General features: G+C 50.4%; 2 protein-coding genes across 5 annotated transcripts; one reads left to right on the top strand and one right to left on the bottom strand.

The window, feature by feature from the left end:
* Window positions 1-866: 866 nt before the first annotated feature.
* Window positions 867-21503, bottom strand: Zbtb4 (zinc finger and BTB domain containing 4). Of its 4 annotated transcripts, none has more exons than XM_027427014.2 (4): window positions 21374-21503; window positions 8238-8304; window positions 6794-7851; window positions 867-6199 (listed from the first exon to the last, which is right to left on the bottom strand). In XM_027427014.2, exons 3-4 carry the CDS (start codon window positions 7840-7842, stop codon window positions 4270-4272), a joined length of 2979 nt encoding a protein of 992 aa, XP_027282815.1. In that variant the 5' UTR covers window positions 7843-7851; window positions 8238-8304; window positions 21374-21503; the 3' UTR covers window positions 867-4269. The 4 variants fall into 4 exon arrangements, with proteins under 4 accessions (XP_027282815.1, XP_027282812.1, XP_027282811.1 ...); XM_027427011.1 differs by lacking the exon at window positions 21374-21503 and adding an exon at window positions 21210-21349; XM_027427010.2 differs by lacking the exon at window positions 21374-21503 and adding an exon at window positions 17116-17252.
* On the top strand, window positions 20682-22204 carry Slc35g6 (solute carrier family 35 member G6). The gene is made up of 2 exons (XM_027427015.2): window positions 20682-20747; window positions 21182-22204. Exons 1-2 carry the CDS (start codon window positions 20682-20684, stop codon window positions 22202-22204), a joined length of 1089 nt encoding a protein of 362 aa, XP_027282816.2.
* Window positions 22205-22464: the final 260 nt, after the last annotated feature.

The raw sequence follows: 22464 nt of genomic DNA, 5'->3' as shown, positions 1-22464 counted from the left end.
TCTGTTTCTGTATCTGTAAAATGAAGCAGTGGTATATGCCCATAGAGAATTCCTATATATCAGAACTTTAAAACTGGTGGGGTTTCCTTTTGGTTCTGGTTTTGGGGTTTGTTTTTTGTTTTTGTTTTTTGCCTGTGTTCCTGGGCTGTACACCATTTATTGGTTTGTTTTGGAGGAGTTGGAATTGAACCCAGGGCCTTTCAAATAGTAAGTGCTTTACCCTTGAACTACTTACCAACCCTTATTTTTTCTTTATTTTTGGTTTAATGGTTTTGTTATTGTTGTTTGAGACAACCTTGAACTCCTGATACTTCTGCCTCTTTCAAGTGGCACTGGAATTATGGGCATATGCCACCATGTCTGTTGTTTGTTTTGTTTTTGTTTTAGAAACAGGGTCTTAGTAGGTTGCACAATCTGGCTTTCAACTCACTATATAGCTTCAAACTTCCCATCTTCTTGCCTTTGGAGTAACTGGGCTATAGGTGCTCATTACCATGCCCTATTGCACATGTTTTGTTTTGTTTTGGTTATTTTTGAGACAGGAGCTTGATATGTAGCCCTGGCTAGACTGGAACTTGTTGTGTAGACCAGGTTGGCCTCAAAATCACAGAGAACCACTTGCTTCTGCTGCTTCCTGGGTGCTGGAATTAAAGTTGTGTAATTTTAAATTTGAATTAAGGGCTGGAGAGAGATGATTCTGAGGTTAAGAGAACTGGGGTTTGATTACCAGCACCCACTTATGTAACTCCAGTCTCAGGAGACCCAGCACCCTCCTTCTGGCCTCCTCTGGCACCGTACACACGTGGTACACCCACATGCAAACAAAATACACACATAAAATTAAAGGAAAGATATTTGAAGCTTGGTACCTTTAAAAATTTGTGTATTTCACAGACATTTGGATTTCAGGCTTCTCTTGAAAACACTTATAAAACTAAATGACACTAGGCCCACTACTGCTGTTGACAGCAACCCACTAGGGCTTCTCAGTGACTGCCCACTCGGGCCAGGGAACTCACACCAGAATTCCTCAAAGCTCCCATCTACCTGAACAGCCTTACTCGTGTTCCAACTACCCATGCATGACATGAGAGGATACACAGCAGGCAAGACGAAGCCAATGAGGACACAGGAGTGGCCATGACACAGCTGCTGCCCCACTGTACCTTCAAACTAGGAAGAGCTGGACCTGATTTAAGGCAAAGGTTATTCTGGGACACAGAAGTCTTGAACCTAGCACTCTACTCATTGAGGATGTTTCTAAAGAGGGGCATTGCATTTTTGAGAGAGGGCCCTTGTGAAGCACAGCCTGGCCTGGGACTCTCTGAGGATGACCCTGAATTTCTGGTCCTCTTGCCTCCATCTCCCAAGTGCTCATATTAGAGGTGTGTGCCACCATGTTGGACTGAGAAACAAACCCAGGGTTTCCAGCATGCTAAGCAAGCACTCAACTGAGCTACATCCCCAGCTCCTGAGTTAGTGTCCCTACCTGGAGATCAGGTCAAAGTGAGCTGGACTCTGATGGCTATACAATTATGGTAAAGCACCTGGAGGCAACAAGTCTCACACCAACTCAGTTGCTAGACATTGGTCCTGGGAGGGGAACTAGACTACAGGTCTCAGGATCCCTGTGGAGCAAGGAAACCAAATGCCTGCCCCCAGACCCAGCAGCCACACAAATAACCGCACCTGGCATCCCACCGTAAGCATAGTTCATTGTCTTGTCGGTTTATTGGCCTAGAGAATTGGAAACACACACAAATCTGGAGATAAATAATGGTCAGTTTCTCTAAATCTGGGTCCTCACTACGTATAGAGCTAGAGTCTAGAATTCTAAATCTTGCGTGCTGTGGCACAGAACCAGTGGCCTTCCCACTCTATGCTGTGGCTCAGAACCAGTGGCCTTCCCACTCTGTCACCCTTCTTCCCAGGGAATATGGAGAAAGAGGGCACGGACTGACAAGACTTGATCATCTTCAAGTGACAAAATTGCAAAATCCCAAATTTCCAATACCTGAAACTCACAATATTGAAACCTTCCAGCTCAAATACATATTTTTAAGTTTTTGCTTTGTCACAACTTTATTTGTTGCCAAATTCTGGAAGCTATTCTTCTTACCCATATTAAAAAAAATAAAATAAACACTTATAATCTCAATTCTTCCAAAAGGTCTGTGGTTTTAGAATTTTGATATATTCTGAAATTCAAATTCCACAGTCCATTTTCACCCCTTCTACTCTCCTGACTTCCTCAGAGGAGGGCCGGTGAAGGGCACAGAGGGACTGTGGTCATGTCTGCCCCCTGCATTCAGGCCTTCCTCAGTCTCTCTTGTGGTTCCGCTGTATATATAGATATATTTATATATATATATAATTTGTGTGTAGATATATATATGTATTCTTTATTATGTTTTTTTGCAGTTTTTTCTAAAGTGCCAGAAACAAGATTTATGGGAATTTTTAGTGATTTTTTTTTTCATTTTTCCCTGTTTGAAACTTTTCCCCCTTAAAAACTGGAACTTGGTACATTCAGTAGGAAATTCTTCACTCAGGCTGTGGTCAAGACCAAGAAAAGTGCAAAGAGACAGAGGAGGAATGGAGTGACCCTTCCCTCCGTGATTAACATTCAGGAAGCCTGTCAAAAACAACCTCCCCCTTCCTATGGACTGGGAGGTTAGGAGGGGGCAGGAAGATGCTCCTGGCCTTTCCAAACTCACCTCCCTCCAAAAGCCATGATCATACCCCCTCCACAGTAGGTCAGAGGGTAGCCATCTTGGCCTCAGAAAACAGTAGCTGAGAGAAAGGCTGTCATTTGGATTAAAACAGTCTTTCTCCTTTTTAAAGTCATACTCCTCTAATTCCCACATCAAAATTTGCTCCCCCAAACTGGCTCTCCCCTTGTGAGCTGGTTTGGGGGTAGGTAATATGGGAAATATCCATCTAATCACACATTAGGGAGGCCCCACTTTCAACAAGAAATAGGAACAAACAATCTAATCTTCCCCGCTGGAAGGAAACATAGGGACCCTGACCAGGGTTAACTAGTGCAAATTAGGGATTAGGGACCATTGAAAATCCCTGCACCCCATCCCTAGGCTGGGATCTTTGGGTGTGGGGAACTGAGTCAAAGATGGGGTATAAGGTGCTATTTTGGAGGCAAAGTTGGTGGGGATACCCCAAAGCCCACCAGAAGAGGAAGATGGTTCCCTGGAAACCATCTGGAGTGACTGGTGAGGACAGTGACACTGGAGGAGACAGGATAAAGCTAGGGTGGAAGGCAATGTACAAATCTTGGGCTAACCACACATCAAACCCCCAGCAATTTTCTGGCTATTTGGTCTAATCTAGAAGAAACCATAGTGAGGAATTGGCAGGGAGGAAATGGAATCTCTTCTCCATCCTGTATGGAGTGCTTCATACCTGGTGCTCAAATTTGGCTTAGCCCCAAAGAAGCCATCTATAAAGGCCAGAAGAGATAGGATCTATTCACCTCTTTGTCTTGGAAGAATCTGGAGTCACTGGATTGGGGGGTAAAGGTAGGGCCCAAGATTTCCCTGCCCTGTATTGAAAAAAGTGCTCAGCCATAGAACACCTCCCACCTCCTTTTGACTTGGATTGGGTTAGGCCATCTCCAAAGTCTAGGAGCACAGGAAGGAATATGGAAGATCCAAAGGCATGGAAGCCAAGGAAGCATGGCATCGTAATAGGAGACAAGGACAGAGAAACCCACCCTTGGGAAGAACGGAATCCAAAGCCATGCTTCCAGGCTGGTGGGTCAGATATCACAATGGTCTGGTCCAGGCCCTGGGCCATAAAGAATGGAATGTGCTAGGAAGCATCTGGGGCGGGGCTTAGAGGAAGCTTCAGAACAGCAGGCATCATTAGGTGAGAGAGATGGTTTCCCCCCCAGGTTTATAAATCAGGGGAGCAGGTTAGACATTCAGAGCTGGTGGGGCTGTAAGTAGAGATTCACTAAGTATATTGCTCAGTTGCCCCAAGGGCTGGAGAAGGGATGGGAGCTGGCTCTTCCCTTCACAGGGGCCATTCCCTGGAAAAGATTGAGAGGGGAACCACCAAAGACCCCTTCTCAGGGGGTGGGGAGACTACAATCACACAAAGCAGCCTGACTCCTGAGCTCCAGGGGCCCCCAATCCCTGCACTAGAGTGTGATGGGGCTCCCAAGGGGCAGGCAGGGAGGCCAGGGAGCTGATAGTGATGGGGGGCTCAGGAAGGGTGGCATCTGGTGAAAGGGGGATCTGGCTTTAGTGCTCACCCTACATCCCCCTTTTGGGTTCTCTCAACCCCTGCCTGTTCCCCTACTCCCTTAGGGGGAACTGGCAGAGAGAGAGTTGGGGGAGGTGGGGTCGGGGGAGTAGGGGGTGCTGCTTGAGGATTCACTGCGTAGCCAAAGACCCCGGGCAGGAAGGGGAGGGCCCCCCCACCCTTCTCATCAGGTAGGACCATGTTGAGAGCGACTGGGAGAGCAGCCAAGTTGCTGAAGTTGTAAGGGTAGGCAGCTAGGAGCTGGGGGCCATAGACGAGTGGGTAGGGTTCAGGGTAGAAGGTGACTTTGGCAGTCCCCATCCCCTCCATCCGCTCTCCATCAGAGGCTCCCACTAGTCCCTCATTCCCAGCTTTTCCTCTGCCCCCACTGGGCTCCCGACTGCCTCCTATCAGGGCCAGGGGGAACTCCTGCACAGGTGGGTACACATAGCTGCCCCCACCTGCTCCTGGGGGCTCCTCACCCCCAGAGATGACCGGGTCCTGGAGCGAAGCAGTTTCGGGAGCTTCGGCAGCAGCACCGCCACCGCCGCCGCCTGCCTCCCCACTCGATGAGGACACCTGCATCTCTTGGGGGGCTTCCTCCTTGACATCACTAGGTCTGGGGCCAACGCTGCCTTTGGAGTAGGCGATGACAGGAGTGGGTGTGCCCCCAGGCCGCTCCACAGCATGCCTCTGCACATGTCGGCTCAGGGCAGCTGCCGCCTTGCACACCTTGGCACAGTGGGGGCAGGGGAATCGGGACGAAGACCTCTTCCCAGTCCTGGAGCTGTGGGAGCCCCCACTGTGGGCTTCCTGGTGCTTTCTCAGCTTCCTCAGGGTGGCAAAGGTCTGGGCACAGTCTCCACAACGGTGCCTACGCTCACCACGTCCTCGTCCTCCTGGGCCCTCCACTGATGGGGTCTCCTCCCAGGCCCTCCGTTCCAGCTTCTGTCTCCAGCGTGGTGGTCTTCGTCCTCGGGGCGGTCCACTGACCCCGCCGACCCCACCGGCAGTAGCTCCAGCCTTGCGCTTAGGCTTGTATGAATAGTAGGGCCTCCAGAGCTGATCTTCCCCTCCAGCCTTTGATTCCTCCTGGTCCTCCTCCTCCTCCTCCTCTTCCTCGCTCTCCTCTATTTCTTCTCCACTCAGCTCTCCAGGACGCAGGTCAGTTTCGGAGATGCGACGCTTGACAATGGCTTCCTCCCCAATTCGCACAGTGATCTGACACAGTGGAGGTGGAGCCTGAAGCTGAGAGGAGCCTCGGCCTGTCCCTGTGGGAGAACCCCCACTCCCACTCACCCCACCCACGGGTTTGGCTGTGTAAGTCAGAGTTCTCCCAGCCCGCAGACTCCGGCTCTTGGCCTCCTCTGTGGCTGAGGCTGGCCCTGCAGCCGTGGCTGGACTGGTGGTGCTAGAGGCTGGGCTGGTGGGTGTTGCTGCAGGCTCAGGGGGAGGAGGTGGGTACTCTCGTTTCTTGGGGGGTCTTGGGGGAGTCGTATAAGTGATGACTGAGGCAGCTTGGGACCCTCCTGTGCTGGCTGGCCCACCCCCGGCTCCACCACTGCTACTGCTTCCATGGACAATGACAGAGGGAGCTGGATGAGCAAAGGTGATGACAGAGGGGGCCGGACCAGGCTCTGGGGCAGGCGGGGGTAGGGGTGGGGGGCTGGCTGTCATTGCTGCAGGGGCCGGTGTGTGGAGGCTTGGAGAAGGAGGGGCCTCAGGGGCTCCCTGACTGTAGGTCTTGTAGGGCCGCTTGGCTGCCCGCATGGGGAGCAGGCGGTACAGCTTGAGGGTATTAAGCTTGGGCTTGTAGCCTCCATTGGGTGTCTTCTCACTGGCTAGGAGGCCGGGACTAATGCCATGGAAGGCTCGCTGGTGGGTCTTCAGGTTATAATAGGTGACAAAGGTTTCCCAGCAGAAGATGCACTGGTACCTGGGCCAGGACAGCAGGGAATAGGGCAGGAACAGAGCCACTTGAGTTAGAGGCCCTGAAGGCAGGGCCTCATCTTGCCCTGTCATTTGCAGCCCTCAAGCTTCTAACTCCCCAGCACCTTGTTCATCTCTTTCCTGCTGCTTGCTCGAGCCTGCTAGCCTCTGGAGCAGAACCAGACCAAGCTCAGGACCCTGCTTCTGGCTAGCTTCAACTCTCAGCCTCAGCTGTTCTGTTGTGAAACGGGAACAGTCAGTCACACAGTTTAGCCCTCAAAATGCCTTCTGTGGTACAAAGGATAGAATGAAGATGCTAAGCGAGTATCAAGTGCTACTCTGTGTGCATTAAGTCCCAGGAGGCAGGCCTGTGTTCCCACAGGCCTCTCCTGTAAGGGCAAACTTCCCTCTCCATCCTAGCTTTTCCATAGCCTGGGTGGACAGGCAAGATGCTGGCATCAAGCAAAGGAACTGGGGCTGAAAGGAGGCAAGGGGAGGCAGTGACTGGGACCGGGACAAGAGCAGACCCCAGTGTGGATACATGGCTTTCTAGGCCCCGCACTCTGCCCTGTCCCTCCCTTGTCCACCTGAGGTCACTCACCTGCGCTCCCCAGTGTGCCACACCTCGTGCTTGGTGCGGTACTCAGCCAGGGCAAACACCTTCTCGCAGTAGCGGCAGGGGTACTTCCTCCGCCATGAGTGTACGTTGCTGTGCCTCTTCAGGCTGGACAGGGTCACGTAGGAACGCTCGCAGGCGGCACACACATAGAGCACATGGCCGCCCACCACCTTCACCACATGTTCAGGGCCGTCTCTGAAGCCCACTGGTTGTGGCAGGGCTGAGGCATCCACTCCTGCAGGACCCCCAGGACCAGAGCCCGCAGCTCCCAGGCCTGCAGACCCCCGAGTGTTGGACCCCCGTCGACACTGAACCTCATGTGTCTGCAGCCTCTTGGGATGGATGAAGCTTTTCCCACATCGAGGGCAGGGAAAGGGCCGCCGGGGTAAGGAGGGTTGTGAGTCAAGAGCCTGGGTTTCAGCTTTGTCACCCTCCCACTCGCCATCTGGTCTAGGCCCTGGCCCCAGACTGTCCTCTTCAGACTGTGAGGTGGCCAGGGGAGTTGGAGCAGGAGGTACCCAAGTATCACCTCCTTCCCCCAGGCCCTGGAGGCGGGAGATACCCAGCCGCCGCCCCAGAGCTCCAATCTCTGCCACAGCTGCCCCATCCCCTCCACCATCAGGGAGTGCAAGCCGGGCACTATAGATGAAGTTGAGGACATCGGAAAAGGCAGCTGCTGGGACCCCGGGCAGCTCTAGGACCCGTGGAGGGGATGAAGAGTGCGGAGGGACTGGAGGCGGGGAGGAGGAGGAGGAGGAGGAAGAGGAGGAGGAGGAGGAGGCAGCTGTGGTGGTTGCAGGGCTGGGAGCTGAGCCACCAGGAACCGGTGGGAGGGGCAGTGGAGCTGAAGCTAGCAGGGCTTCCCTGAAGAAGGGACTAGAGGCAGCCAGGACGCTGCGGTGAGCGGGGAACTTGGTGTCTCCAGCTATGAGGGTGACATCACAGAAGAGGCCGCGGAGCCGCTGCTCATTGAGCTGACGCAGGACAGCAGGGGCATGGGATGGGTCCGTCACCTCTGCGGGGGGTGGCATGGTGCCAGCCTAGACACGGGAAAAGAAGCCAGGGAGAGTCTCAGAGGCTGGGCAGAGGTCAGGAGCCTCTGAGACCAGGGAGATGAACGGAGGACAGTAGTTAGAGGTTCGTCAAAATCGGGGGGGGGGGGGTGCTGAATAACTCAGGTCACAGAACACTAAGCCACCCAGAATCAAACCAATGTCCAAGACCAGTATGTCTAACATCTGGGCCAGAGATACCTCAGGTCATAGTGAAGGTCAAGGGGTCATGACCTCCAGAATCACAGTAAACAGTAGAAGGGACACTTTGCACACCCAACAATTTTTCAGTACTGGACAAAATGGCTGCCTTTGCTGGCCTCCTGTCTTAGGTCTACCCTTTCCTAGCTGTGGTCCCCCCTGCACCCTCTCACCTGAGAACATAGCCAACATGGAGCAGAGTAGTGGGTCAGCAAGTTCCTTCAGCCTGGCCTTTTCTTTCTGCAGAGAAACAGAAATTGTGTCAGAAATCAAAAGGAGACAGGATAGGGTCCTCATGAGCAAAGGACGTGGTCATCGGTACATGAAAGCCGCAGACACATAGGCTGCTCTGAAAACCCTGATCCCTCCCAAGAACCTGTCAGGCTATTTGGCCAAATCCAATCAGACCAAGGAGGCCACATAGATTATCGCTGAGCCTTGCTCTGCTGGCCCTGAGAAAGATAGCAACAAGATAATTTGCATATCCCCAATTCACCTCCACATGACACAGCAACACAGCTCAATCCCACAGGTTCAGGACATCCTCACAGATCACTCTAATCCCTTTGGCCCAATCTTGAGACTCAAAGAAATCAAAGATTTGTATTTTTTTTATCTCAAGTGGGCTTATTTACATATCAAAATGGAGCTTTTTTTTTTTTTCTCCCATTGGACTAACCTGATTAGAGTTTTATATTATACACCACAGACCCTAAAACCTTAGTGGCGCCTTTCTAGCCCAGGTACCATGTGACCACTGACACACATATGTGCCTGCTTGCTCTAGTCTCTAGCAGACACCAGGAAGGTAACCAGACCAACAGTGAGGGGCTTTAGGTCCTGTTCCTTACTATAAGACCTTTGCCTTGTGGATTTTGTCTTTAAAGCTGGTGGTGGTGGCCGCAGTGGACGTCTTTAGTCCCAACACTCGGGAGGCAGAGGCAGGCGGATCTCTGTGAGTTTGAAGCCTGGTCTACAGAGTGAGTTCCAGGACAGGCTTCAAAGCTTACACAGAGAAACCCTGTCTCAGAAAGCCAACAAACAAAAAGCTGGTGGTGGGGTAACCCTACCGCACCTCTTGCTGAGAGGTTCATCCAGATGGAACAGTAGACACAAGTGAGGGTGCTTCACAGCTGTGCTGGGCACTGCAAGTCTTAGGTTCCTGTTTTTCAGTTGAGGATCTGAATTCCAGTCAGGCACATCCCTTATCCAAGGTCACGTGGCTAGTAACAAACGCAGAGACTGCTTGGGTCCTTCTCATCCTGACCCTCAGGGCAGTCAGGAAGCTCTGGCTCCTTCTACAAGCCACGGGTCACACATATCCTCACTAGTGTCCCACATCAGAAGCACCTCATCTAATTCTCATTACCCCCAAAATGTTCCTTTCTCATTGATTACCCACGTTACCCAGACTAGAGGCAACACCTCGTGTCACGTTCCCCAAGAGACGGCTCAGATGCCTGTTCCGGGCTAGAAGGTAAGTGGAAAACAGAACAGTCAGTAGTCCAGAGTTGTAACCACCGTGCCAGGCACAGAACAAGAGCCCAGGCATTGCCCCATTTGTTGCTGTGTTGTGGATATGGTGAGTGTTCGGGGGACAGAGTCCCACCTCATCTGTTGTCTACAGTCATTGCCACTTACTCCCTTCTATGACGGCCTCAGCACAGTATCTGCATTACTTCATTTTTTCCCCATCACTTGCCGTGGGCTTCTCCACTTTAAGATGACAGGGCATACTCTCAGGCATGCTCGGTAGCTTGCTCAAGGCTGTCTAAATAGTAGCTAGGCTGGGATCTGCCTATATAAAGTTTGGCTTTAAAGTCTCCAGTGACTTTGGTCCACCACGATAAAGGAGGTTAACAGCTCCTGCTGGAACACTGCTAGCCTACCTAGAATTTTTGTGAAAATTAGTTGGCTCCTTCTTCCGGGAAGCCATGTAAAGATGAGCAAAGTCACTTTGATTCCAGTCCCCATTCACCCCTGAGGCCAGCCAGGACTGCCCACCTGCACCACATGTTACAAGATGGGTGACTGCAGATATGTACCTGCGTGTGGACTGCCATGGTATGGGACAAAGCATATTGGTGCTTCTTAGAATTGCACAGACCCAAAACTGGACTGGCCCTTAGTGATCACCCAGAATCATTGTCATTACAAGCTTTGGAGCTGTGCAAAATATGTTATGCACACCATCTCATTTTAACACTCAAAATAACCACTGTGAAGAGGTTAAATACTGCACACTCATCTTCAGGTCAAGGGAATGTAATGATGTGGTGATCTGTTCCTGGCCTTGCTCCTACTCCCTTGGAGTTTAGATCACAGATGAAGGCACTAGCTATGTCTGTGATCCGGGAAAAGTTATCCTTTATCTCAGTTTCCTTGTCTGGATGGAGAGGGTAGAGATAAATGAGCTAATAACTGGTAGATTCAGCCAACCAAGGGTTAATAGTATTCCAAAATGCTGCTCCTCTACTGAACACACACAGACTTTCTTCTCTTGTGATTAGTCTCTACACAACACAATAGAACAACTATTTAAACAGGTGTGATGGAACATGCTTGAAAACCCAGCACTGAGAAGGAGAAGCAAAAGGATTGAAGAAAGTTCAACGCCAGCCTGATCTACATACCAAGTATCAGGTCAGCAGAGCCACATAAGGGAACCATGAATCCAAGCAAAGTAAAATTAAACAAAGCTACCAAAACTATTTGTGTGTAATTTATGTAATATTAAACATTTTAAGCAGAGATAATAGCAACTACTACACCATTTTGTTTATTTTGAGACAGGTTCTTATAGCTCAGACCTTGAAGGATGGATGGTCTCGAACCCCTTCCTGGTCCTATTGCCTCTACCTCCCCAGTGCTGGGACTATAGAAATACAACATTTTATATTTTATATAAGCAACTTGAACACCTAAGGATTTCAATACCCGTGAGGCACTCTGGAACCAATCTCTCGTGGATACCACGGGATGACTGTGCCTAGACTTGGAACTTAGCCCCGGAAAATGGTGAGGAAAGTGATGAAGAAAAGGTCAGGCAGTGGTGGCGCACGCCTTTAACCCCAGCACTCAGGAGGCAAAGACAAGAGGATCTCTGTGAGTTCAAGGCCAGCCTGATCTACTGTGCAAGTTCAAAGACAGCCTTCAAAGCTACAAAGAAGCCCTTCTCTCTCTCTCTCTTTTTTTTTTTTTTTTTTTTTTTTTTTTTTTTTTTTTTTTTTTTTTTTTGAGACAGGGTTTCTCTGTATTGTTTTGGAAGCTGTCCTGGAACTCACTCTGTAGAACTCACAGCCTGCCTCTGCCTCCCGAGTGCTGGGATTAAAGGCGTGCACCACCAATGCCCGGCAAGAAACCCTGTCTTAAACAAAGTGATGAAGAAAAAAAAGGCAAAATTTGGGCTTCAAGATGAGTTTGGTGGAGGGCTGGAGAGCTGGAGAGCTGGAGAGATGGCTCAGCAGTTAAGAGCACTGCCTACTCTTCCAGAGGATCCAGGTTCAATTTCCAGCACCCACATGACAGCTTACAACCATCCCAGGGGAATCCCATGCCTCCTTTTGACCTCCATGGGCAGCAGGTTTAGTACGTGGTACATAGACAGGTATGCAGGTAAAGTACCTATACACATTAAGTAAATAAAGAAACAATTTTGAAAGGATGAGTTTGGTGGTGATTCTGTGATTTTAAAGTTATTTGTTTGTTCTGTGTGTGTGTGTGTGTGTGTGTGTGTGTGTGTGTGTGTGTGTGTGTGGTACTGGGGATTGAACTCAAGACCTCAAGAATGCTAGCAAAGCACTCTATCACTGGCCTACATTTCTCTACTCTTAACTGACTGAACGACTTCAGAGGTGCCACTTGAGCACACATATCAGGATGCTTCACCATTTGCTATTCTCCCCATCTGGGTTGTTCTTTTCTCCAGATCTCATCGTATCTCATTGTTCTGCATCCTTTAAGCTTTGACTTAAGTCACCTGGCTTAGGGGCCTTCCCTGGCTCCTTCTCACTTTCCAAAATTTCACATCTCCCAGTCCTACGGCAACTCCCCTGTATCACTTAGTAAAACACGCTGCTCATTTATTTCTAGAATGTGCCCTAGCATGTCCTTGGGTCACACCCCAGCCCAGAAGAATGATGGGAGATGCCAGAATGGCAAGATTTTGGTAAGTGAAAGAATTTGTGTTGGTGGCACAAGTCTTTAATCTCAGCACTCTGGTGGTTGGGGCCAGAAGATCATGGATTTGAAGTTAGTTTGGGCTATATAATGGAACTTTTCTAAAACAAACAAAGCTATTCTTCCTGGAGTCTCTTCTCTCAAAAAAGAAGCCATCCTTGGAGCTGAGGATGAAGATCATACCTTGATGTTTGAGACACTCACAGTTCGCCTGATGCATTCCTAGAGGCTTTATATACATTGTCTTATTTAATTATATCCTTGAAGCCACCCACAATAGGCACAGTAGGTATTCATATTCTCCCAATTTTTCAGAAAAGGAAACTGAGACTCAGAGAGGATAAGTCTTGTTCAAGGTCACCTAGATTGTAAGTAACAGCCAAAATTTGAATCCAGGCTTGGATGAACCCCAGAGGCTGAATCTTTCCCTCTGCCATACTGCTGAATCCTGCCCTGAAGAGCCTATAGCAGGCCAGCTGGTTACATAAATCGCCACACAAACTCTCACGTGCTAAGTGTTAACTATGTCACATCTGACTCCACCCTTTCCCTTGCTCCCAAATCCAGCAGTCACCAAGTCCAGCTGAAACTGCATGGAAATGGCTTACAAGACTTCTCAAGCCCCTCTGGCTGCCAGTCTAGTTCAAGTCCTTGTTAACACTCACTTGGGTCAAGGCAATGGACTATATGCTGTCTACTTGCCCATAGGTTTATCTCTTCCACCCTGCTTTCTTCCAGTGAGAGTCCTTAGCAATAACTGCAGTTCAGTGTAACTCCTGGGTTGAAAATGGTCCTTGGAAGCTGGGTCTGGTAGCTCATGCCTGTAATCCCAGCACTCAGAAGGACTGCAGAGAGTTCAAGGCTACCCTGGGCTACATATTGAGACCCTGTCTCAAAATCACAAAATCTAGGGCAAGATGGCTCAAAGGGTATAGACAATGTTCCACAGGATCCACAGGGTAGAAGGGATGAACCAGCTCTTGCAAGCTGTCCTCTGAACTCCACATATACACTGTGGCATGTGTGTAAAGACAAATAAATAAATGTAATGGAAAAACTCATGGCTGGGGGGACAGTTCTTGAGTAATAGCACTTGAGTTCAAATCCCTCGTACCCACATTAAAAAGCTGGGGCATGCCTCTGTACCTATCACCCCAGCACTGGAGGGCAAAGTCAGATTGAGGGTTCACTGGCTGGCCAGCCTAGCCAAAATGGCAAATTCTGGGTCAGTGTCAGACCCTTTCTCAAGCCAACCAGGTTGAGGGCAATAGAAGACAACCAATGTCTTGCCTTGGCTTCTATATGTGCACTGGGCACTTGTACCAACACATTCAAGTGCATGAAACATAGGCACACACACACACACACACACACACACACACACACTCACACACACTCATACACATGCTCACACACACACTCACGTACACACACTCACATACACACGCTTACACACATTCATACACATACATACACATTTACACACACTCATATACACATGCTCACACACTCACTCACATACACTCACGCATACACACACTCACATACACATTTACACACACTCATATATATACACATGCTCACATACACTCACTCACATACACACACTCATAAACACATGCTCACATACACCCGCTCACTCACATACACACACACACTCACACATACACACTCACATACACACACTCATATACACATGCTCACATACACACACTCACTCACATACACACACTCACATACACTCATGTACACATGCTCACATACACACACTCACTTATACACACCTACTCACATACACACACTTACACACACTCATACACACACACACACACACACACACACACACAGTTAATGCTCTTTCCTTGACCTCTTATCAACATCCCTCTAAACTGTTAAGACGGAACTAAAATGCGTCTCATTCATCCTTTGCCCCTTATGTCTCATGAGACAAAGTCAATCCTCCTTCTGATTAATCAATATTCAGTGCCCACAGCCAGCACCCACAAGACAAAGCCACAGATATCAGGGTCTCATACCCTGAGCTGGGGCTCTTGAGAGCACTGTCTATGAATATGGGTCTTCAAAAACAGATTGGTGTAAGCCTGGAGCGATGTCTCAGCAGTTAAGGACACTTGTTCAGGAAGAGGACTCAGTTCAATTCCCAGCATCCATAGGGTGGGTGGCTCACAACCATCCATGACTCCAGCTGCAGAAGATCCAACACCATCTTCTGACCTCCACACACACTGAGGCACCACACACACATGGTACGCAGACACACATGAGCAAAATATTCCTACACATAAAATAAATCTTTAAAAAATATGTATTGGTAAGCCGCGTGTGATGCCTCAAGCCTGTAATTCCAGCATTCAGAACTTGAGGCAAGAAGGTTGCCAAAAATTAGAGGCTAGTCTTGGCTACAGAATGTGACCCTGTCTCAAAAAAAAAAAAAGTAAGATGTTCTACAGAAACTGTGGTGTATGTGTTGGCATGTGCTTGATGAATGGCAGAGAAAGCACAGAAGTCAAGAGATGACAAAATCTGGACCTCACTACCTCTTACCACCTAAGTGACTTGGGGCAAAGGACTTAACTTCCCTGGGTTTCAGTGAGGGATTCAGGGTGTCAGAGTGAGAAACGGTGAGTGATGGTGCATAAAAGCCTGGGAACAGTGCCTGTACAATTAGTGCAAACCAACTGTTTGTGGCCACTGTTACTAGTGAAACCGAGAGCAGGAGATTCTCTGCAGTAGCACTGCTGACGGGGGCTGCCACAGTCTCTGATCTGTTGCTATATATCGGGTCTACTTTCATATGCTGCTGGAAGATCTATAGGGCAGGTCATTGGCCCTATCTTATAGGTGTGGAATAGGACACTCAGAATGTCCCAGTGAGGACAACGTGAGGTACCAGAACACTTCGGTTCCATTGTAGGGCTCCTGTCTTGCACCTGTCCTCACAGGCAGCCAGCCCCATCATCCATTACAGAGGATATGGCCATTAAGTCCTCACACTCCCCTATTGTACATACAGGCTAGATGCAGTGCAGTGTTGTACATAGATGGAGTGAGCATACATGTATATCTCCCACCTGCACAGAAGGGCCCAGGCCCCAGAGGTGAGAGAAACCTGTTCCAAAGAATCTGCTTAGTGAGCAAATTCTGTCCAAAGCCCTTCCACTGTCACAGGAGTAGGGCCCCATGTGCGTCAGAGATACCAGAAAGGGGGGCAGAGAAAGGGAGAGGGCAAAGCAGGAGGAGGAGACTAAAAACTTCACGATCCTTTTTTCCATTTTAGTGACAAAAGTCACACCCGGCCTTTACATAAACACGGCCAAGGAGCCACTCTGTCTAAACTCACTTCCCCTGTAGGCGCCAGGACTTTCCTCTCTGTGGCCTTGACATTCTGGATGAGGGGCAAACACACAGACCCTGCAAAAGAAGAAGAGTGCCACCCAACAACACCCATGCCTGCTGCTCTTGCTCTGGCTAATATTTATCTCCCAACCTTCCCATAACATCTCCCGGGCAGAAAGGTAAGCATGCACACAGAGCTTCCACTGGTCTCCTGAGTCTGAGGCCCACGGTGCCCTTGTCACACCACCTCCTCCCAAGTGTTTTCTGACCAGCCTGACTCCCAGCCCAACAGCCCAGACAGGCTCCCACAAACAACGTCACAAAAGAATCCCGTGGAGAATGTTGCAAACACGCAACCTTCCTTTGCTTGGCCGCCCATGATCCCATAAACACATCTTGCATGTCCCACCCAGAGCCCCTCACACCGGTGCCAGCTGACCCACAGGCTTCAGTTTCTCTTGCTCCTGCTGATCAGTAGATCCGAGTTCCAGACACGCAGCCCCCATGAAACTTGCCCGTCACAAACACACAAATCCAGCTACCCTCTGTTCTCTACACAACTGGACCACACCTCATTAGGACTACAGAAATGGAACTGAGGCGTGATACCTTCTGATTCAAAGGTCCACCACAACTGCACTCTTCAAATGGGTACATACACCCTGCATTCTGGTGCCCGCCATAACACACACACACACACCATGCCAACTATACAGAAAACAAACATAAACATTCATGTGTGCAACACAAGACATACCTACAAGAAAACACATGCTGGCAAAACTACACACACAACCCCAGACACCACACTCAAGGTATCTGTCACTTAAAGCGACAGGGCCATATCTTGTAATTCTGTACCAAAGAGTACCCCTCTATGTATCAGGAAGGGCTCTAGCAGACCCCTCGGTGTCAGACTAGCAAACAGTGGGGCCAGGAGCAGTTTACCTTGCCCCAACAGCACCGCAGGAGGCACAATCTCCAAGACTCACAGCAACAACCCTGCCCCGACGGCGCGGCGGTTCCGGGCCCCCTGCTCGTACTGCGCACCCTGCACACCCCAACTCTGGGGCGCCCAGAGGGCCACCCCTCCCCCTCTCTGCCTGGCTCCTACGCCATCGCTCTCCCAGCAGCTTGCAGCGCTTGCCCGGGATCACACCCGCCCCACCCCACCCCCAATCTGCCCCACGGAGGGAGGGGGACATTGGGCTGCAGAATTTAACCCTTCATAGGTGGAGTGATTGCGACCCTCTCCACGACCCCAGGAGACCGAGTCCCCCATCCGTGGCTCGCTGGACGCCATACCAGGGCGCCCTTAAGTCGCTCCCCAGCGCCGTGCGCGCCCGGGGGCGGGGCCTATTCCAGCCCCCGACCCTCGCGCCCCTAAATCAACCTGGAAAGGGAGCGGTCGCGGGGCGCGGCCCGGGCCCCCGCGGCGCCGGGCAGCGGAGAGAGGGGGCCAAGGTAGTTGGCTCCCGTCCGCCCTAACCCTGCCCGGTTCGCCCCGGGGCCAACCTGACTGCGATGGCGCGGCGTCCGCCAGGCCGGGCTCATCACCGTGGCCGCCCCCGGCCACTCGGGTTTCGCCCTCCTCCAGCTCCGGCTCCAGCTCCTGTCCCGGCCCCCCCAGCGCCCGGCCCCGGCCCAGCCCCCCGCCGCCGCCGCCGCCGCCGCCGCCGCCACTGACATCATCGGCTCCCCCGCCCCGGTCCTCCCCCCCACCCCCACCCCCGGAAACAGTCCCCCCCCAGCGCCGCTGCTGCTGCCGAGAGGAAGCCAGCGCAGCGCAGCCGACACCGACACTGGGCTCTGGCGTCCGATGGCCTTGGCCTGGTGGATCCCATACAGGGAAACGAACGACGAACGAAAGACGCAGGGTGGACACCTTGCGGGGCGGTGGCCGGGCTGTACTGCCCTAGACCACTCACTCCCTGGGAAAGGACTCACCCCCCACTCCCGCCCTTCCCTCCGCACACTTTTCAGTGAGGGGTGCACATCGCCTAGAGCATGCTGCCTGTGCACATTTGTTCACCACACACGCACACACCGTACACATTCTCCGGGGCCGTAGACATACAACATGGTAGACTCAAAATAGGGCACAGTGGAACCTATAGACCCAGAGTCAGCATCCATACAGGGCCCCCAGCCCCTTTGCGGGGGAGGAGGGGATGCCTAGGGAATGCCTACAGAGTTTCACCAGACACACAGGCAAGGAAGGCCCCAACCTTGCAGAATGGGGGCCTTACATGAATGATCACTAGTGCAGATAAACACAAAGCTTGCGGTTGGTCTTAACCAGTGGAAATACCCACGTCTGTGTCCTTGCATATACACAGGCCTTGGTGTGGGCCTCCTGTACTAGCTGCACACCATAAGCATAAGAAACATAAGAAGCGTAAGAAATGTAACATAAGAAACATATTCCTGAATGCTCAATGGAACAATCCTACAGACTCCTCCCTGGTGTTGCAAAGTTTAAAACCCTGGAGAGGTCTGGCATGATGCCACTGGGAAGGCAGAGACAGAGGCAGATGGAGGCCTGGGAGTTGGAGGCCAACCTGGTTTAAGCAGCAAATTCCAGGTCAGCCAGGGCTACATAGTGAGACCCATGTCTCAAAAATACAAAACAAAACCCCATCAGGAGACAGAGGAGCAAACTCTCAAAACTCTCCCTGTGGAGCATGGTGGCTCAAGCCTACAGTACAGGTACTAACTAGAGCAGCAGAGGCAGGAAGATCACGCAAATTCAAGGTCTCCATAGCAAGTGCCAAGCCACTCAGACCTATACCAGCTATAAAACAACCCCTTTTCTAAACAACAGCAGCAACAGAACAGACAAAACCCACTCCTAACGTTCCTTCAGACATTTGTGAAGCTAAACAGGGCGGCCCACGCCTGTAATCACAACCACTCTGGGAGATAGCAAAATGAAGACCAAGATTTCAAGGCCAGACTCCACAGAGCATGTAGTGGGTTTGAGACCAGCTTGGGCAAGACCTCCTATCAGGAAAAGAAGAACTGAGGGCTAGGGAGATTGCTCCAGTGTTTTTGCAGATGACATCCACAGTCAGGCCATTCACAATCACCTTTAACTCCAGCTGCAGGGGAGATGGTATCTGTAGCTTCTGCAGAGACCTGTATTCATGCACCGATGCACCCACATACACATAGTTAAAAATAAAATAAATCTTGGGACTGGAGGAATGGTTCAAATTGTGTGCTCACATGTACACACCCACACACTTTTTCTTTTCTTTCCTTTATTTCTCTCTTCTTCTTTTAAGGCAGGATCTCACTGTGTAGCCCTGGCTGGCCTGGAATTCAGTATGTGGATCCGGTTGGCCTGCAACTCACAGATCCTCTTCTGCTTCCCAAATGCTAGGATTTAATGTGTGGACCATCACACCTGCCCACACACTAAATTAAAAAAACAAAACAAAACAACAACAAAAACAGGCTATAAAGATGGTTCAGTGGTTAAGAGCACTGGCTGCTTGTTCAGGTCCTACTCTCAAATCTCACATGGCGATTTACACACTTCTGTAATTCATTTCAGGGGATCTGACATCCTCTTCCGACCTCCAAGGGCACCAGCCACACAAGAGTGGTACACAGACATACATGCAGGCAAAACACCATGGTGGTTTACACATATCTGTAATTCATTTCAGGGGATCTGACACCCTCTTCTGACCTCCAAGGGCACAAAGCACTCAAGAGTGGTACATATACACACATGCAAGCAAAACACCCATGCACACAAAATAAAATTAAAAAATAAGATTAAAGAAACAAAGAAGAGGTGGGGAGATAGTTTGCTTGGTAAAGTGCTGTCAAACAAACATGAAGACCTAGCTGGGCATTGGTGGCACACACTTTTAATCCCAGCACTCAAGAGGAAGAGGCAGGTGTATCTCAGTGAGTTCCAGGCCAGCCTGGTCTACAAAATGAGTTCCAAGACAGGCAGGACTGCTACACAGAGAAACCCTGTCTGGAAAAAAAAACAAAAAAACAAAAACAAAAAATAACAACAAAAAAAAAGCTGGGGAGATTGCTCGGAGTTTAGATCCTTAAGCCCCACATAAACCAGACCTAGTACTGATTTTGTAATCCCAGCACTCCTCCAATGGAAGATGGAAGGCAGAGACAGTAGAATCCCCAGGAGCTCTCAGAGCACACAGTAAAAGACTCAGTCTCAGACAAGGTGGAAGGTAAGGACAGACACCTGAGCTGTCCTCTGGCCTTTACATGCTCCCTGTGCTACAAGTGCGCGCACTCTCACATGTACGGCATACACATATACGCCCAGAAAGGGGGGGAGAGGAGAGGCGCCAAGCAGGAGCATTACATGCTTGTAACCACAAAGTGGAGGCAATGGAAGCATGTGAACCCTGGGGTTCTCTGTCCAGCCAGCTTAGTCTATTAGGCAAGCTTTGGCCAATGAAGACCCTATTTTTTGTTTGTTTTTGGTTTTCAAGACAGGGTTTCTCTGTGTAGCTTTGTAGACCAGGCTGGCCTCGAACTCACAGAGATTCACCTGCCTCTGCCTCTAGAGAGCTGTGGTTAAGGGCATGAGCCACCACCACCTGCCAAAGACCCCATTTTAAACAAAAGCCTAAAGAAAAATACCTAATCTTACCTTCTGGCTTTCACATTTGTATGAGTATGAATACACATATACAGAAACCAAAAACCTTTATAAAATGAGGCAAAACATAAACCAAAAGCAGTTTTATTACAGAGTTAGAGAGAGAGGGAGGGAGGAAGAAAGGGAGAGAGAAAAATGAGAATTAACTTGGAGTCATAGCAACAAAGATGGAAAGAAGCATGGAATGGTGATACACACTTGTAATCAGTCTGGACAACATAGTGAATTCCAGAATAGCCTGGCCTATAGGAAGAGCCTGTCTCTTTCCCCCTCACCCTCAAAACTCACACCAAACAAAAACAAAAACAATAAAACCAACCCCCAAAATAAACAACAGCAACAAAACAGAGTTGGAATTTATGAGAAAATAGTCCCTCCCCCTCAGGAAGGTTCCAGGGGAGAACCTTACCCCCACTCCAACCAAGTCATAATGGCTGGAGCTCTGAAGGGGATCAGGCAACCGGACCCAGGAGAGGAGGAAGTCCAAGAAGAGATGGTGAGTACCGGGGCAAAGGGGAATAGAGGGACAACATTCAACGTCTGGATATTCTCCTTTCCTCCTCCTGTACACTTCCCAGTGGTCCTGGAGACACAACTGAAATCCATAATGATGTAACCAGAAGTCCCTGGCGCCTGTGACATCATATGGATACATGGCATTTGAAGCTAACTCCCTTTCCTTAAATGAACGGAGTATCCCCGGGTCCTCCTTTTTCCCTCCCAGGAGCATGATGTTCCCAGAGAGACTATTCACTCCCGGCTTCCTGCTTTAGATGCCCAAGGCTCACACTGTACCCCCATATCCATCTTCAGGCCCTTTCTATTTCCTAGGAGTTCCTCTACTACCTTAAAGGGTCCCAGATCTCAGCCTGGCACTCACCCTACCCCCTGTAGCCCAGGCTGTGGTCTAAGCTCCTTTCTTTCTAACAGGCTGCCAGTCATCCCTATTTCAACTTACCTGACTTCACCCAGCCATCGCCACCCTCCACTCCAGCCAGCCTCCCCTCAAACCATCACCATCGCTGCTTCGGGCCCTCCGATGCCACCAAGGGCCTGTTTGTGGCCCTGCTAGGTGGAGGCCTGTCTGCTGGCTTCGTGGGCCCATTCTCCCGTATGGCGTACCAGACCTCCCACTTGCCCTCGTTGGAGCTGCTCATCTTTCGATGTCTCTTCCACCTTCCCATTGCCTTGTTACTTAAATTTCGTGGTGATCCACTGCTGGGACCTCCTGATGTTCGGGTTCGGGCCTTCCTTCATGCCATGCTCAACGTCCTCAGCATTGGATGTGCCTACAGTGCCGTTCAGGTGGTGCCCGCAGGCAATGCAGTCACTGTTCGCAAAGGTTCTTCCACCGTGTGCTCTGCCCTCCTTGCACTCTGCCTCGAGAGCCAGGGTCTCAGTGGCTATGCCTGGTGTGGCCTGTTTGGCAGCACCCTTGGACTAATCATCATTGTGGGACCTGGACTAGGGACATTACAAGAGGGGACTACAGGTCTCTACACAGCCTTGGGCTATGTACTGGCTTTCCTGGGAGGTCTGGCACTGTCACTGGGGCTACAGGTTTATCGCTCTCTACACTTCCCCTCATGCCTACCAACAGTGGCCTTCCTATTTGGCCTGGTGGGACTAACAGTCTCTGTACCAGGCCTCTTTATGCTGCAGACACCTGTGGTACCCAGAGACCCTCTGAGCTGGAGCTGCGTGGTGGCAGTGGGGCTCCTTGCATTGGTTTCCTTTGTGTGTGTGAGCTACGCGGTCACCAAGGCCCACCCTGCCCTGGTATGTGCTGTCCTGCACTCTGAGGTGGTGGTAGCACTGATGTTGCAGTATTATGTGCTCTATGAGTCCGTGGCACCTTCTGACATCATGGGAGCAGGGGTTGTGCTGGGCAGCATTGCCGTCATCACTGCCCAGAACCTCAGCTGTGAGAAGGAAGGGCAAATGGAGGAGTGAAATCAAACTTGAGAGCCTGGGGGAGGGTGGGACAGGGTAAATAGGAGAGACTGGAATAAAAATCATGGAAGAACAAATGCCTCAAAAATAACTGGTGTAGAGGGCTGGCGAGATGGCTCAGCAGGTGAAGGCTAGTGCTGCAGAGCCTGACAACCTAAGATCTATCTCACGTGGCAGAGGAAGAGAACCGATTTCTACAAATTATCCTTTCTACATGTGCCCTGTGGTACGCTCACGCTCGCTCACACACAAAATAAAAA

This window comes from Cricetulus griseus, chromosome 7 (assembly GCF_003668045.3).
Source record: "Cricetulus griseus strain 17A/GY chromosome 7, alternate assembly CriGri-PICRH-1.0, whole genome shotgun sequence".
Classification (NCBI taxonomy): Eukaryota; Metazoa; Chordata; class Mammalia; order Rodentia; family Cricetidae; genus Cricetulus; species Cricetulus griseus.
The sequence above is the reverse complement of the archived record's forward strand: the minus strand, read 5'-3'. Positions and strand labels throughout refer to the sequence as shown.

What these genes read in the sequence shown, in the direction of transcription:
- Slc35g6 (XM_027427015.2), top strand. Translation starts at nt 20,682, where the DNA reads ATGGCTGGAGCTCTGAAGGGGATCAGGCAACCGGACCCAGGAGAGGAG. An exon ending in AGGAAGTCCAAGAAGAGATG is followed by an intron (nt 20,748 to 21,181) that starts GTGAGTACCGGG and finishes TCTTTCTAACAG; the next exon opens with GCTGCCAGTCATCCCTATTT.
- Zbtb4 (XM_027427014.2), bottom strand. Translation starts at nt 7,842, where the DNA reads ATGCCACCCCCCGCAGAGGTGACGGACCCATCCCATGCCCCTGCTGTC. An exon ending in TGGCACACTGGGGAGCGCAG is followed by an intron (nt 6,200 to 6,793) that starts GTGAGTGACCTC and finishes GTCCTGGCCCAG; the next exon opens with GTACCAGTGCATCTTCTGCT.